The sequence below is a fragment of the Acomys minous genome (genome assembly GCF_964271855.1).
Source record: "Acomys minous genome assembly, chromosome: 7".
Lineage (NCBI taxonomy): Eukaryota > Metazoa > Chordata > Mammalia > Rodentia > Muridae > Acomys > Acomys minous.
Window position 1 is genome coordinate 19935358 of NC_140488.1, and position 16631 is coordinate 19951988.

General features: G+C 40.4%; 1 protein-coding gene across 1 annotated transcript; it reads left to right on the forward strand.

Annotated features, from left to right (window-relative positions):
• The first annotated feature begins 1134 nt into the window (after positions 1 to 1134).
• On the forward strand, positions 1135 to 14476 carry MMGT1 (membrane magnesium transporter 1). Its single transcript, XM_084790095.1, has 4 exons — positions 1135 to 1446; positions 3764 to 3816; positions 8841 to 8944; positions 10734 to 14476. Exons 1-4 carry the CDS (start codon positions 1368 to 1370, stop codon positions 10891 to 10893), a joined length of 396 nt encoding a protein of 131 aa, XP_084646221.1. The 5' UTR covers positions 1135 to 1367; the 3' UTR covers positions 10894 to 14476.
• Positions 14477 to 16631: the final 2155 nt, after the last annotated feature.

The following is a 16631-nucleotide window of genomic DNA, read 5'->3' on the forward strand; positions in this document are numbered from 1 at the left end:
CCATTCTTTTGGAGGCTGATGGGAAAGGACGGTAATCTCTAAATCACGCTTTACATTTGCTCTGTGAAATGCAGTTTACAATGCAGTGCCACGCAGCCAGGGCCATTGAAGTAACTTACACAGAGTTGTGGATGCGAGTTACATTTTGGCCATATAAATGGCATGTGCCACAAGGTCTAGTCACACAAAAGAAATATCCAGCAACGAGTAGCTTAGAATGCTGACCTGGAGCTAAGAAAGAGTATTTGAGGCATGGCTGTTGATTTAGAATCGCAGTAAAAACTATGCTGGCATGAAGTGGAAACGAATTAATGAGCTTGTCAACAGACAGCAGAGCGAAAAGAGATGAAGGAAACACCTCACTTGGGAATGCCTACGTTTTAGGAGATGAAGACAAAAAAAATGGAGAGAGGAGGTTATATTTGTATCCTGATCAGACTGTGTTTTAAACATCTCATTTCTTATTTCTGGTATGTCTTAGTTCTTCCTTAATGCATGCTAGCTTTCTTCATGACAAAACAGTGCCGCTGTGGATCTTTCTCAAAGAAGGTAGAAAAGTAAGACGCTGAACTACTTTTCTGGGCGTCCTCAGCATGCCAAGCACTGGGGGGCCCAACCCCCGCCAACTTATTACCCTCCACACTTTATTTACCTCCTAACGTTAATGCTTTAAAAAATTTTTAAATTAATTTATTCTTGTTACATCTCAATGGTTATCCCGTCCCTTGTATCCTCGCATTCTTCCCTCCCTCCCATTTTCCCCTTATTCCCCGCCCCTATGACTGTCCCTGAGGGGGATTTCCTCCCCCTGTTCAGTACCAGTTTTCTGGGGCCAAAAGCGTAGGAAAGACTTACTGAATGCAAAGGACCCTGTTCGAAGGAAAACCAAATAAACCAGCCAACTTACAAATACCAACTACTAGGATTTTGACTCCTGCACCCACAGCCTTTCACAATCGCTACCGGCCCCACCCTCTTCTCCTCCCAGGCCTTTCCGTAAGTCCCGCCCCTTCTCCAAGTCTGGTGCTTATTTGCCTGCGCTCTTCTTTGTCTCCCCATTGGTCTCACTTGGCCCTTTCGTTCACGCCCTTCACTCAGCTCCGCCCCCTCTCAGAGAAATGGCACTGCGCAGACTCGGAGGAGACCTCGAGGACCTTTTTCCGTGTAGCTTTCTCCTTCTTCCCGGCATTCCTTTTTCCGCGTTCTCACGGCTCGCTGGCTTTTGCAGCACCCGGCACAGCGCACACTTCGCGCCCAGGGCTTTGGTGACGTCATGTTTCTGCGCCTCGTGGACGCCCGCCGGTGAAAGAAGGGAAAGCTCAGCTGCCCTTCGTCTCCTTTTGTTGGGCGACTGTTCCTTCCGAATCATGGCGCCCTCGCTGTGGAAGGGGCTTGTAGGCGTTGGCCTCTTTGCCCTAGCCCATGCTGCCTTTTCAGCTGCGCAGCGTAAGTGCCCGAGGGACTGGGACCGCTCACGTGAGGGACACCTGGGGCTATGTGGGGGCGCTCCCCTAAAGACTGTCGGACCTAGTGCTGGAGAGACGGCCGTTTGAGACCTTTTTGTGTGGGGTGACTAAGTAAAGCAGTGCGGGGTCCTCAGTGGAAGGATTTATTTAGAGGTTTGTGGAGCACCTAGATTTTAGGACGGTCGCTGATATTTAAGAGAGAATTCGGAGCGGAGTCTGTTCCAGAACTCAAGACACGAGATGTTAGGTCCAGCATAAGGCAGATCAGACAAAGTGTGGGGTTGAGAACTTTGAATGCTTGTGGCCTCATGACAGCTAAGTAGACCGCATCCTGGGCACTCTGCTGTCCAGGCAGAGACTGAGAAGTTAAGTGACCAATTGCCTCAGGGAGGCACTGTGACACGGGGAATAGACTGGTAGCCTTAAAGGGTTGGTGGATAACAGTTGGCTTAACTGTTAAATCTGTGTGACCTTGGGCAAAAGATAATGCGCTATATGGTGGGTTTTAAAATTTTTTTCCTCAGGTCAATGATTGAAGTTGCTTCTGCTTTTACGTGCTGTGATGCCTTAAGGGAATTCTTAGGCTACTGGAACCACTAGTGGGCTAACAAATAATTACAATAAGATAAGATGAATATGCTAAATATTTATGTATGTGTGTATAAATGCTCATGGGAGTAGTAATTTGGTGAGACCCGGGGAAAGTGCCTTAGAGCCTTGCTCCTCTTAGTGTGGTCAGTACAGCAGCAGCATTGACATCACCTGGGAGCTTGTTAGTGCCTACTCAGGCTCCACCTCAGACCTACTGAGGCGGAATATTTGTTTTAATAGATCCCTGGGTGAGTTACATGCACATTAGTTTGTGAAGCACTGTCCCGGAGCAGATTAGGATACACGGGAGTACTGTGTTATTTTCAGAGAAGTAAGCTTCGACCCTACTGTACAGTCACAGGGCTAGGAAAGCCCTTTCCTGGAGTCCATCATCACCATTTCACCAATGAAGAAGTGCCCAGCTGACAGATAATGGTAAAGTGCCAGAGTACACTTCATTCAAACCAGACAGCTAAGTAGGATGATAGAAGGTTAATCCAACACTAATTTGATACTGGATTGCTTTTGATTGCTTTTGCTTTTACCCCTGTCCTTATAAGCTCTGTAAATTCAAATATATTGTCTGCAGACATACTTTTTTTTTTTAAACGGGAGTCATATTCACATAAAACAATTTGAGTATTTTAAGTCTTGAGTATATTATGAAGTAGAAATTGGCCTGTTTAATCCAGAAGTAGACTTGTCCTACTTAAACTAGAATAATTGTCCTGCTTAATCTAGAATTAATATTCTGGCTTTTCATATTTTTCAAGTGATTAAAATGCCTTGTGGATTTGCAATTGCAGCAAGACCTCTGTACTGCTCATGCTGGCAAAAGACTGGCATTTACCTTTGACGCTAGTTGTGTCATGTGAAATTGTGCCAGCAGAAAGCATCCTATGGTGGTGTAGCATGCTCATCTCTGCCATAATGACCTTTGATATGGCAGTACAGCAGTCATGCACTAAACAAACCCGGTTTCCCTTTCATACTCCCATTCTATCACAGAGGAAACTCAGCCAGTGTAACTGTTCTGTAGCTCCTTGTGTCTCCAACTACTCTGCCCACTTTCACATTTGAACATTCTACAATTGAGTTACATGTTAGGGTTGCTGAGGATGTCTTGAGTGAGGTTCATTCAGTAAATTTCAGTAAGTAGAAGAGCTAGTACTATGTATGACTCAGGGTTACCAGTTTCTAAATCCTGTTACCTTTCTTCAGTCCCCTGCTGCCTCCTGAAGTTTTAAATCTGTCCTGGAACTCAGTTATACCACTACACTAAAGAGAAACATTTCCCTACCAATTTTCACTTTGGCTTCACTACACAAAGGCAGAGTCATTCAGCACTGAAGATTTTTGTAGTTCCTATTGATTGTTAAATAATTATGAGTTCTTTGACCACTTAGTGAAAGAAAGAATTTCAGAATTTCTAGATTGTTCTATACTAATGAAAAATTATACTTCGTTTTTTTTCTGGTTTTTCATACCTGCCCATCTGTCACTCATTTAAGGTGATAAGACAGGCCATGACAAGCATAAACTAATTCATAAAGGTAAGGCTTACTACATTTGGAAGAGGATTTTGAGGAATCTGGGATCATTGCTATGTAGCATATGTCAGCCACTTCTTTGGTATATTGATTTTCTTGCATTTTAAGAAAGGAAAATGGGCTGCAGTTTCCTAATGGTATGCTTCTGCCTTACAGATCGTTCTTATATGCGACTAACAGAAAAGGAAGACGAATCACTACCAATAGATGTAAGTTGGTCATTTATATTCTTTAAATACGTGTTTGAAACCAGCTGCTTTGCTTTGGGCAATTTTTACTTTATTTTATTATTCTTTTATTATTTTTAAACATGTTACAGCATCTGTTACCTGCTTCTGTTTTGAACTAGGTTCTCACTGTGTAGCTCTGGCTGGCTTGGAACTTGCTATGTAGACTAGGCTGGTCTTAAACTCCCAGAGGTCTGCCTGCTGCTGCTTCTTCCTCTGCCTCCTGAATGCTAGGATTAAAGGCCTGTGTTACCTCACCCAGCTATTACCTGCTTTTATCACTCTATAAAATCTAAAGATTTATAAATCTTAAAAAAAATGTCTATTTGCTTTTTGCCCAGACATGGTGCCTTATACCTGTAATCACTTGGCAGACTGAGGTATGAGGATTGTTGTAAGTTTGAGGTCAACTTGGACTATAGAGTACCACCCTTTGTCAAAAAAAAGTTAAAGAAGGAAGTGGGGGTGCCTTTCTAGAAGTTTCTGAATTGACAGTATAAAATGTTCTTTAAAAAATTGTTATTTGGGGGCTGGAGAGATGGCTCAGTTGTTAAAGAGTACTGGCTGCTCTTCCAGAGGTCCTGGGTTCAATTCCCAGCAACCACATGACAGCACACGACTATCTGTAACCCCAATATCTGACACCCTCACACAGACATACATGCAGACAAAACACCAATGCACATAAAATAAAAATAAATTATTTGGCTCAAGTTGTTATAAAAATTCCTTTTGAAATGTTTTGTTATGTGTGTAGATGTTCATGCCACAGCACAGGTGTGGGGGTCAGAAGATAATCAGCCGAAGTCAGTTCTCTTCTTCCACCGTGTGGGTCCCAGGGGGCTAAAATCTCAGGCCGTCAGGCTTGGCGGCAAGCATCCTCACCCGCTTAGCCATTCCACTGGCCCAGTACTTCCTTTTGAAAATGAAGTTTAAAAACAAGCAGCACTGACTCTACATTATTTATAGACAGGAATTGATGATAACAATTAATGAAGGTGGCTTTTAACCTGAATTAATACCCATTCTGCATTTGCCTTACAACTTATTGTTGTTATTAGATTTAAACTTATACAAATTGTAAATTCTCTATAGTAGAATTAAGCAATAATTGTGAAAACTTAAACTAACCATTCAAAATTAAAACAGTAGCGGCAATAGAACTGATCTCATTTCCTGGCAACTTCATATTTGCTCTTAATAGTTTAAGGAGGTCAGGGTTTAGCTCTTTTGTATGTGTATACAGTGTTGTCTTAGCTACATGTGCTTTGTTTTACTTAACTGAAATAGCTTTTGGGGGGCTGGTAAGATGCCTCCAAGATAAAGATGCTTACTGCCAAACCTGTCGATTTGAAGTTGATCCCTAGAATCTACACAGTAGGAGAGAACCAACTTCTGCACCAAGCCTCCCCCACCTATAAGTAAATATGAGACAAACAACAAAAGTAATGTTAAAACCAGATCCTTTAAAAAAGCGTTATGCATATGTATGTGTAATATAAAATTGTTTTTGAAATTAAAATATAATTATATCATTTCCCCCTTTCCTTTCCTCTCTCCAACACTTCGCATGCACTCACCCCTTGCTTTCACTCAAACTCATGGCCTCTATTTCTTTGTTGTTACATACATACATATATACATACATACATATCTATATAATCCTAAATATATAAATCCAACCTGCTAGTTCTTACATTGTTACATGTATTATATATATGATTTCAGGGATGACCATGGGGCCTCAGCCCTAGACAAAGAGGCACAGACAAGTAAGGAATACTGAGAGTAAAATAGTCTTTACCAGGGAGGAACCCCCAAATTCGTTATCTAATCCTAAGCGTGTATGTCATCCTGTACTTAGCTAGCTGTGTTTTGTAGAGAGAGGAGTATGTGGCTAGCACTGAAATCATAGGTAGCCAAACCTGGCCCTGAAACTCTTGATTCTGCTGCCCTTATCTGAGTACTGAGATTATAGGCGTGTGCTCCTACACTCACTTTATAGTTTGCTTTGTATGGACATAATTTTTCTGGGCGTATTTTCGTGACAATTCATTGGTTTACCACATTCTTGCTAACAGTGTGTTATATGGAGGCACATACCTGTAATCGTAGCACATGGGGTGTAGAAACAGCAGGCTCAGAAGCTCAAGGTTTTCCTCAGCAACACTGAACTAAGTCCCCATCTTAAAAAAAACAAAAAAAAAAACAGAGGCTGGAGAGATGGCTCAGTGGTTAAGAGCACCGCCTGCTCTTCCAAAGGTCCTGAGTACAATTCCCAGCAACCACGTGGTAGGTCATAACCATGTGATATGGTGCCCTCTTCTGGCTTGCAGGAGTACATGCAAGCAGAGCACTGTATACACAATAATAAGTAAATAAATCTTTAAAAAAAGAAAAAAAAACAGCCCAGGCCTTAATGTCAACAATTAATAAATGGGACCTCATGAGGCTGAGAAGCTTTTGTAAGGCAGGAGACACTGTCAAGAGAACAAAGTGACAGCCTACAGACTGGGAAAAGATCTTCACCAACCCTACATCTCACAAAGGTCTAATATCCAAAATATATAAAGAACTCAAGAAATTAAACACCACCAAACCAAATAACCCAGTTGAGAAATGGGGCTTGGAACTAAACAGAATTCTCAACAGAGGAATATCAAATGGCTGAGAAACACTTAAAGAAATGCTCAACCTCCTTAGTCATCAGGGAAATGCAAATCAAAACAACTCTGAGATTCCATCTTACACCCATCAGAATGGCTAAGATCAAAAATTCAAGTGACATCACATGCTGGTGAGGATGTGGGAAGAGAGGAACACTCCTTCATTGCTGGTGTGAATGCAAACTAGTACAGCCACTTTGGAAATATATCAGAAAACTGGGAATAGGGCTTCCTCAAGACCCAGCTATTCCACTCCTTGGAATATACACAAGGACATTTGCTCAACCATGTTCATAGCAGCCTTATTCATAATAGCTAGAACATGGAAACAGCCTAAGTGTCCCTCAGTAGAAGAATTGATAAAGAAACTGTGGTACACTTACACTATGGAATACTAAGCTATTAAAAACAAGGAAATCCAGAAATTTGTGGACAAATGGATTGAACTAGAAATGATCATAATGAGTGAGTTAACCCAGAAGCAGAAAGACTCAAATAGTATATACTCACTTATATTGGACACTAGCCCAAGGGGCATGTCCCATGAAAGTCTCCACTTACCCGGAAACTGGGACAGAGGGGAGGACATCCTATTGTGACTCTAGATGAGAGAAGCATGGGAGAATGGCAAAGTAGAAGGATCCAGAGGGTCCTAGAAACGTACAAGAAGAGTGTTATTGTAGGCAGATCTGGGCCCAGGGGTCCTTTTCAAACTATGGCACCAGCCAAAGACAATAGGTGCATTAAACTTCGAACCCCTACCCAGAAATAGCCAGTGGACAGGACATTCTCCACAGTTGAGTGGAGAGTGGGGTCTGACTTTCACACGTACTCTGGTGCCCCATATTTGACCACATCCCCTGGATGAGGAGGCCTGGTGGCACTCAGAGGAAAGATAGCAGGCTACCAAGAAGAGACTTGATACCCTATGAGCATATACAGGGGGAGGTAATCCCCCTTAGTAACAGTCCTAGGGGAGGGGAATAAGGGGAAAATGGGAGGGAGGGAGGAATGGGAGGATATAAGGGATGGAATAACCATTGAGATGTAATATGAATAAAATAGTAAAATATATATAAAAAAGAAAAGCTAAAAAAAAAACCAAAGTAATTAGATTAAAAAAAAACAGCAATAACACAAGACAAATCTTTTGGTTTATTGATGGTTGGAATGTGCAATAACATTTCAGATGTCATTGGGTTTTAATTTAGAAAGTAATACCTTATAGCTAGTTTTGTCTCTGTTTTAAGTAAAGTTATGGTGTATGTGGCTGTTAGCTCATGTTCCTTTCACTTTTTCTTTTTGGTAGATATATACAAACATGTACACTCATTTATATTCATGTAATCATAATTTTAAAAAATAGGCTCATAAGCCTGTGTTGGTTAATTTCAAACATTCATCATTGTTGCTTGCACAACCTGTTTGGAAAACAGTTTGGTGTTATGTAATATATCTGAACACATACATACTCTGTACTCAGAGTTTCCATTCCTGTGTAGCAGGAAACATGTAGGAAGATTTATGTTGGCCTTGTAAAAATAACAGGAAACATCCCACATTCCCAGCAATAAAGAAGTGAATCGTGGTTTCAGATGCACAACAAAAAGGAATAGACTGCTGCTGCAGCGATGAATCTCACAATGTTGAGGGAAGACAGCTAGACCCAAAAGAATCCATTTGAGTACATTTAAATGAGGTTCAAAATAAGTAAAAGTAAACAATAATGGGTTTTAGAGATTGTTCAGAAACAAAAGGAAAACTGTCAAGAAGAGCAAGGAACAAGATCAATACACAATGTAGTATAATAGTTCATTTAAGAAGGAAGGAAAGGAAATGTTCGGAGAGGGACTTGGAAGGTTCTGGGAAGCCATGTTTGGTGGCATGTACCTTTAATTGCTATACCTGGAAAGGCTGATGCAGGAGGATTGAGTTTATGCCAAGTAGGAGTATATATTGAGACCCTGTTTCAAAGAGAGGAGTGTAGTTAGTTGGTGGGTACGTGATGCCTTTAGATTGCTTTTCTTTATATTGTGCTCATATGCTTTGTGTCCTCTGTTACTGAACAGTAATAAAATAATAAAAATGAGTTTTAATTGCTCTTGGAAATAGACAGTTTGGTTCTTGAGTTCTAAGTGGCTTAGTACCATTCAGTACTTGGGGATTTTGCTTCTCTGATCATGTTGCTGTGTGAGTGCAAATCATGTCAAATAAGACCCAACTCCTTGATGCAGGGGACTGAGGAATGCTTGTTTGAAGTTGCACAGGGGGGAAAGCAGATGGTCAGTTTTCAAATAGTGTTCATGTGCTACTTGCTAATCTGTATCTTTACACTCACAGATAGTTCTTCAGACACTTCTGGCCTTTGCAGTCACCTGTTATGGCATCGTTCATATCGCAGGGGAGTTCAAAGACATGGATGCTACTTCAGAGTTAAAGAACAAGTAAGTACTTTTCAGAAGCCTTTAACTTCATAGAGATGTGTTTTGTGTCTGTGGTTAACAGCGTGTTTTCAGCTACATAAAAGTTGGTTTCATTGTTATCTTCTAGTTATGTCGTTTGTAGGGATAATGAGGCAAAAATATTAAGTCAGTGTTTGGCGTCATAGGACAAATAGAAGCTGAAAGCCGGGTGTGGTGGCACACGCCTGTAAGCCCAGCACTTTTGAGAAGTGAGAAGCAGAAGGATTGTGAGTTCCAAGAAAGTGTGGGCTATATAGGAAGACCCTTCAAGACAAAACAAAATAAATAAATAAATAAATAAATAAATAAATAAATAAATAAATAAAACAGGAGAGGAGTAAAAATGAGGTATTAGACTGTGATTCCTGCTAGTGGCCTAAAAGTACTTATTGGTTAGAATGTAGTGATAGGTGGATGAGAATAAGTGTGCAGAAAGGTAATAGTTTGGCCAGTGTGATAGCACACGCCTTTAATCCCAGCACTCAGGAGGCGGAGGCAGGCGGATCTCTGTGAGTTCGAGGCCAGCCTGGTCTACAAAGTGAGTCCAGGACAGCCAAGGCTACACAGAGAAACCCTGTCTTGAAAAATCAAGGAAAAAAAAACCCTCAGAAACGTTAATTAGGTTTCTTCCCTGGTTTTCCTTCCCGTCTACTTCCTCCTTGTCTTGTCCCCTTTCTTCCTTATGCTTTTATCCTCTCGTCTCAGCTTAGTCTTTGAAAAACAACTGACTTTTCCATTTCTTCTGTCATTTGAACCTTATCTTCACCTAAGCTCTGCCCTCAGCTCTATTTCTATGTCCGGATTAAATAATAGCATAGTGTCATTCTGCATGTTTCTCCTGTTTTTTGTTTGCTTTCCTGTCCCCCCCCTTTTTTTTTACTATTTATTTGTTTATTCACTTTATATACCAATTGTAGCCCCTTCCCCCGCCCTCTTTCCCTTCCCCTCCCCTATTCCTCAGAAAAGGAGAGCTCCCCTTACCAACCCACCCCAGCTCATCAAGTTACATTAGGACTGAGCATGACCTCTTTCCCTGTGGCCTGGCAAGCGGAAAGTGATCAAAAAGCTCTGCCCCATATTTTTACTTCAGTTTCTTCAATTCCATTTGTGAACTTTTCCAACCTTCCTTATCTAGAAATAGTAAGCCCATATAGTATTGGCTTAGAAGAGCTCACAGTAAGCATCTGTATACTGGAGGGAGTTCCTCCTCCTCCTCCTCCATTTCCTTCATCACTTCCACATATCTTAAGATCATTATTTCTCAGGGAAGCAAGGCACCAAACCAAATGGCATCAAGTAGGGGGCAGCAACATAGTTGTTTGGCCAATAGTATATGCAGAACACCAAAAGAAAGTTTTCGTTGTACTTGAAAAACAGATCCATGAAATGTCTATGGCTTAGGGCCAAAGGGGAATACTCAGAGGTGTAGTGTCTGTGCTGGCATTTGAAAGACGTATGTCATAAGCTACTGATAGATTTACAGATGTGACTGAAGTTCACCTAGTATTTGTTATTGTTAATAGGCATCCCAGAAGGAATGGCTGAAGAAAAGTCAGTCTGAAAACTTCATGGTCATTTCCAAGTTTCTTGCATTTTCTGTATAGTAAAAATATGCAATACAGTATGATTACCATTTGTAGTCTAATCCCAGATTTATTCTTATTTAAAAATATAATTCACAGCAAATTCATAATTCATTAGAAGCCTGCTTACTTTTCAAATGGGCTTTTATAAACATTTATCTAAAACTTGGTGCTCTTTTTCTTTTAAGGACATTTGATACCTTAAGGAATCACCCATCTTTTTATGTGTTTAACCATCGTGGTCGAGTGCTGTTCCGGCCTTCAGATGCAACAAGTTCTTCAAACCTCGATGCATTATCTTCTAACACATCATTGAAGTTACGAAAGTTTGACTCACTGCGCCGTTAAGCTTTTTACAAATTAAATAACAGGACAGACACAGAATTGAGTATTGGAGTTTGGGGTGTAAAACACTCCCCCCAACATCAGTATTTATATTGCTATTTCAGAGCTAGGTAAAATAATCTATGGCCCTTGTTTGTACATTGTTGATCAAATCAAATGGTATATAAGTTATCTGTGAAAAGAGTCTTTGAACTTTCGTATAGAGTTTTTTGTTCATTTGAAACAATTCCCATGTTTTGTAAAAGTCACTGTTTCGAACACATTTCCTTGAAAAAGTTGGGATTTTTGTGAGTATTTATTTTCATAGATTTCTTTTCTTTTGCACTACAGTTTTTAGGAATCCTGGAAATACCATGTAACACCTGCATTTTGCAGCACTAGAGTCAAATGGTCTTCACTTCTTATCAGACCAACTTCTTTAAGAAGACCAAAATGGTGACTTCACAGTTTTTCTTGGGTCCCCTAAAAAGTGACTCTGCTTTTACAGATACTTGCCAATTTTTACTTTATCAGTGGTTTCTCTCCAGACCCCACTTCCAGATACCTTGTAACATCAACTGTCTTGTGTCATCACTTCTGAGATTCTGTGTGCAGTGAGCAATTTTTGTGTTAGAAATTCTATCATAACATAAATATTTAACAAATTCATCTTGCTGTAAAACTACTCATGTTGTTTTGTTGTAAAAGTTTCACTGATTATATAATGTAAGACTAGTTGAGAGTAGACCAAAAAGACAATTTATGACTTCATTATCTTGCCTATGTAGAATAGTATTGATTGAGGAAAGCTGATCGTCGTTAGCCAGTTTCATTCATTCAAACTCTGTTGGTTTATTTCATACTAAACTAGTGAATTAGTGAAAATAAAGGAAACATCTCATTTAATCTAAAGGCACATATAAAGAAATTGGGCCAAATATGTTCTAAATATTTGGAGTTACTCTATTTAAATTGTCTTAGAAAATTAAGGACATTTAAGAAGTTGTTCTGTAGCTTCTGACTGAGCACTGGCTTGGAGTTTTCCGTCTTCACTCTACGGTGCTGAAGGGGAGGATAAGGGCATGGCATTGAATGTTTTTCAGAAACAGTCATCTTACTTGTAGGAACATTGGCGTAGCTTTTTCAGCTAAAAAAACTAAGAAGCTCAGCATTACTTTGTAGAGATTATTGCTCTCCACAAGCATGGACACATTACTTTTGTTAAATTATATAGGTGTAAAGGGAATGACTGCAGATTTTGATAGGAAACCCACCTGAAGCTTTTTGTGTGTTTCAGGCAGGGTCTTGATATCAAGATGCTCTTTTACTTGGAGGCATTTTTTTTTTCTATTAGGAATGAACCTCAGCCTTTCTACCCGGTGATGCACAGCCTCAAAGGACAAGATTGTTTTGTCATTTATTTGTTTTTGTTGTTTTCATTATTTGTTTGTAAACAGGATTTTATATAACCTGAGCTAGCCTCACACTCACTATGTAGCCAAGGATGATCCTCATGCCTCCACCTCCTCAGTGCTAAGATTATAGGTGCTGCCACTCTTCCTGGCTTTCTGGGTTCTGGGTTCTGAACCCAAGGCCTTATGCATGCTAGGCAAGCACTGTACCAGCTGAGCTATATCCCAGGCCTTTGATATTGGGTTGTGATTATTTAGTTTTGTTTTTCTAGCTAAGTCTACGGAGCACTGACTCTGTTCTCTACTGAGAACAAACTCAGAAATCAGCTGATCGCCTACAATAATTTAGAAATAGGCTAACAATGTGAAGTCAAGCCAGGGGTGGTAGCATGTGCTTGTAATCCCAGCACCAAGGAGGCTGAAACAGGATCACATGTTTAGGGCAGATTTGGGCTATCTTAGTGAATCCCTGTCTTAACCACAATCCCCGGAAAACTGAATCCAAGGACTAAGGAGGAGATAATGAAATCAAAATGGCATGCGAGAAGCATGCTGTACAACAGGCTTTTCTGCCGTTCTTCTCTTCATTGATTCCTCTATTCCTTGATTGAAGAGCCTCGTGTTTTCTTCTCTTTGGGGACTGTTATCCCTTCTTAATGTGTTTCATAACAATGTTACTGAGAATTAATCTACATGCTTTGTAATCTCCTTTAAAGGGTATAGATGCTACATGTGGCTCACACCTGTAATCCTACCACTCAGGAGGCCAAGGCAGGAAAGTTGTCACACAAGGTGAAGGCCAGATTCAGAAACACAGCAAGAAGGTATATAAATTTAAAAGGGTGCAATTGAGTAACTTAGTTTATCCACAAAATTGTGCAGCCACTTGATATATCTAGGCCATTCACCACCCTCAAAGAACCCTCTGATTTCCTCCCAGTGTGTCCCACCAAGGTCCTAGGAAACCAAGAGTCTTATTATATATATAATCTTACCATTTACTATAATTGAGTTAATGCAATATTTAGTCCTTTGCCACCAGTTTCATTAATAGGGTTTCCTATGTGAGATGAGTGCTCAACTGGAGAACCCAGAACCCAACACAGTGAGAGGAACTGTTTGAGGGGCTGGGGCGGTAACTGATAGAATGCTTGCATAGCATGTACAAGGCCCTGGGTTCATCCACGGCATCACAGTACCTGACAGACTCCTTAGCTAATTCTATAACACAGAGTAATTTCCTTCTACCCAAACATCCATTCTGTACTGCTTCTAATGTCTGTTCTAGTCTCTTTTTCTTTTCTTTCTTTTTTTTTTTTTTTGAGACAAGGTTTCTCTGTGTAGCTCCAGATGTCCTGGACCTAATACTGTAGACCAGGCTGGCCTCGAACTCAGAGATCCACTTGCCTCTGCTTCCCAAGTGCTTAAAGGTGTGCACCTGCCACCACCCAGCCCATTCGAGTTTCTAAGATGGATATTAAAATCTATTCTTGCCTACCTAGCCAAGTAAATCCTGCTAGAAATAATGCTAAAATTGTTGGCAAATAATTGACATGGTAAATTTAGATACTTACACCTTTGTGGGCAGGTTGTATACCTCAGACCAGGTAAACACCCCATTTTTAAAATCAACTTCATTGAATTTCAGCTATCTTCTTGAAATATGGTACTATAAGACTAAATCAGGTTTGGGTGCATTGTACCAGTGCTAAGTGTGTTCAGTACAGGCTTTTATTTAGAGTACTGTGTGGTAGTCGATTACTGCCTAGAGTAGTTGAAAACAGTGATGTGATCTAGTGCTAGGAAAGCCTATAGCTGACGGGATTTCAGAGACACTCAGTAATAGGAGACAGAGACTCTCATTCAGAGTTGTTCAGAATGCAGGAACACACTTCATAACCAGGGAACTAGCCTAATCCTGTGGGCTAGTAGCTCAGCTGCAGGGAATAAAAATTGTGAATTGGTGGCAAGTATGCACAGTAACTCTCTAATAATTGCTTTCTACGCACCTGTGGCATACTTTTGAGTGACATGACAGCATCTTCCGGGCTGTATGTAACCTGTTTCCACGATGTATCGAATACTGTTGTTTGTGAGCCTTGATGCCTGTAACACCAATAAACCCATTTTTGGATATATTTTCTCTCTTTCAATGACCTTGCCTTGTCCAATAAATAAGTGATTGTCTCACCTTGTTTTTAGTAGTGTTTTGTTTGTTTGTTTTTAACTCTTAATATCTTTTCTTCAGTTTCTCTGTTTCCCCCCCCCACACAAATGAACTAATTTTATGATACTGTATTTTTTCAAGTATGATGCTGTTTTTTAATGTGTACTTTAATTTTGTATGCACAAATCTTCCTTTAAGATAGTATTTTTTTTTTTAGTTTCTGAGATGATAATTACATAATTTCTCCCTCTCCTTTACTCCCTCCAATCTCTTCCCTTCTTGCCATCTTTCAAATTCATGGCCTCTTTTTCTTGGTTTTACATACATATTTGAGATGATGCCTCATTTAGCCCATACTGGCCTCAACCTCCCTATAAAATCAAGGCTGGACTTGAATTGCTGAAGGCCAGCTTTGATGCCACAGGGTAAACTGAGATGGGGCATAGCATTGGCAATAATTGTCCTGCGTCTGCCTCCCAAGTCCTGCGGTTCCAGGTGTGCACCATCACACCCACTGTATATGTAAAGTTTTAATGTCCTTTTGGTTTTACACTCATAATGTATGTCATTTGTAAATAACCAAGTGCCCAGCAGGGCACAAGAGTTGGTCCTTGAACAGCAATATGTAGTGCACTGCAAATACAGCACACAGTCAAAGTGACAATGTAAAAACAAACAAACCTTTGAGCTGGGTATGGTGGTACATACCTTTAAGACTCATCTACAAAGTGAGTTCCAAGCCAGCCAGGACTATGTACTGAGATCTTGGCCAAAAGAAAAATCAATTAGACTATCAGGGAAAACTCAAAAGTTTAACCTGGCAGTGGGGGCGCATGCCTTTAATCCCAGTACTTGGGAGGCAGAAACAGGTGGATCTCTTGAGTTTAAGGACAGCCAGGCTGCACAGAAACCATGTCTTGAAAAAAAAAATCAAAAGTTTAATGAGGATATAAGGGCAAGTCCCATGTGTAAAACCTGCCGGTTCCCTGCAGTAATTTGAAAACTACCAGTATCAAAATCCATATAGGATATTTCAAAATAACTTGACAAAGTGTTTATTTAAGAAAGAAAGGGAAAGATAATATATGTACATGGAATAAAAGACTAGGTAATGAAGAAAATCATAAAATTTAGGAACATGATCAAAGTGTATGAAAATAGGTTCTGTTGTTTTATTAAAATTTATTTTTTATTAGCGCTCTGCCTGCATGTACACCTGCAGGCCAGAAGAGGGCACCAGAACACAGTATAGATGGCTGTGAGCCACCATGTAGTTGCTGGGAATTGAACCCCTGGAATAGCAGTCTGTGCTCTTAATGTCTGAGCCTTCTCTCCAGCCCTGTTTTTGTTTTGTTTTGTTTTTGTTTGTTTGCTTCTTTGTTTTCCAAGACAGGATCTCTCTGTGTAACCTTGGCTGTCCTGGACTCCCTATGTAAACCAAGCTGGCTTCAAACTCACAGAGCTCTATCTGCCTCTATCTCCCAGAGTTCTGGGGTTAAAGGCATGCGCCCTGCACCCAGCTATGAAAACAATTTTTTAATTTAAAAGATTATCCTCTTGTAAGATCAAAAACTCAAGTGACACCACATGCTGGCAAGGATGTGGAGAGAGAGGAACACTCATTGCTGGTGGGAATGCAAACTAGTACAACCACTTTGGAAAGCTATCTGGCGCTTTCTCAGAAAAATGGGAATAGGGCTTCCTCAAGACCCAGCTATTCCACTCCTTGGAATATACCCAGAAAGTGCTCTATCACACAACAGGGACATATGCTTAACCATGTTCATAGTGGCCTTATTCATAGTAGCCAGAACCTGGAAACAGCCTAAGTGTCCTTCAGTAGAAGAATGGATAAAGAAACTGTGGTACATATACACTATGGAATACTACTCAGCTATTAAAAACAAGGAATTCCCAAAATTTGTGGACAAATGAATTGAACTAGAAATGATCATGAGTGAGTTCACTCAGAAGCAAAAAGAGTTAAATGGTATATACTCACTTATATTGAGACACTAGCCCAAGGGGTACGTCCCAGGAAAACCTTACTTACCAGGAAACTGGGGCAGAGGGGAGGACATCCTGTTGAGACTTTAGGTGAGAGAAGCCTGGGAGAATGGGGAAATAGAAGGATCCAGAGGGTCCTGGAAACCTACAAGAGGAACTTTATGACAGACGGATCT

Coding starts and splice junctions, on each gene's coding strand:
- MMGT1 (XM_084790095.1), top strand. CDS start 1,368: ATGGCGCCCTCGCTGTGGAAGGGGCTTGTAGGCGTTGGCCTCTTTGCC. Junction 3,817..8,840: donor ACGAATCACTACCAATAGAT/GTAAGTTGGTCA, acceptor TTACACTCACAG/ATAGTTCTTCAGACACTTCT. Junction 8,945..10,733: donor ACTTCAGAGTTAAAGAACAA/GTAAGTACTTTT, acceptor TTTTCTTTTAAG/GACATTTGATACCTTAAGGA.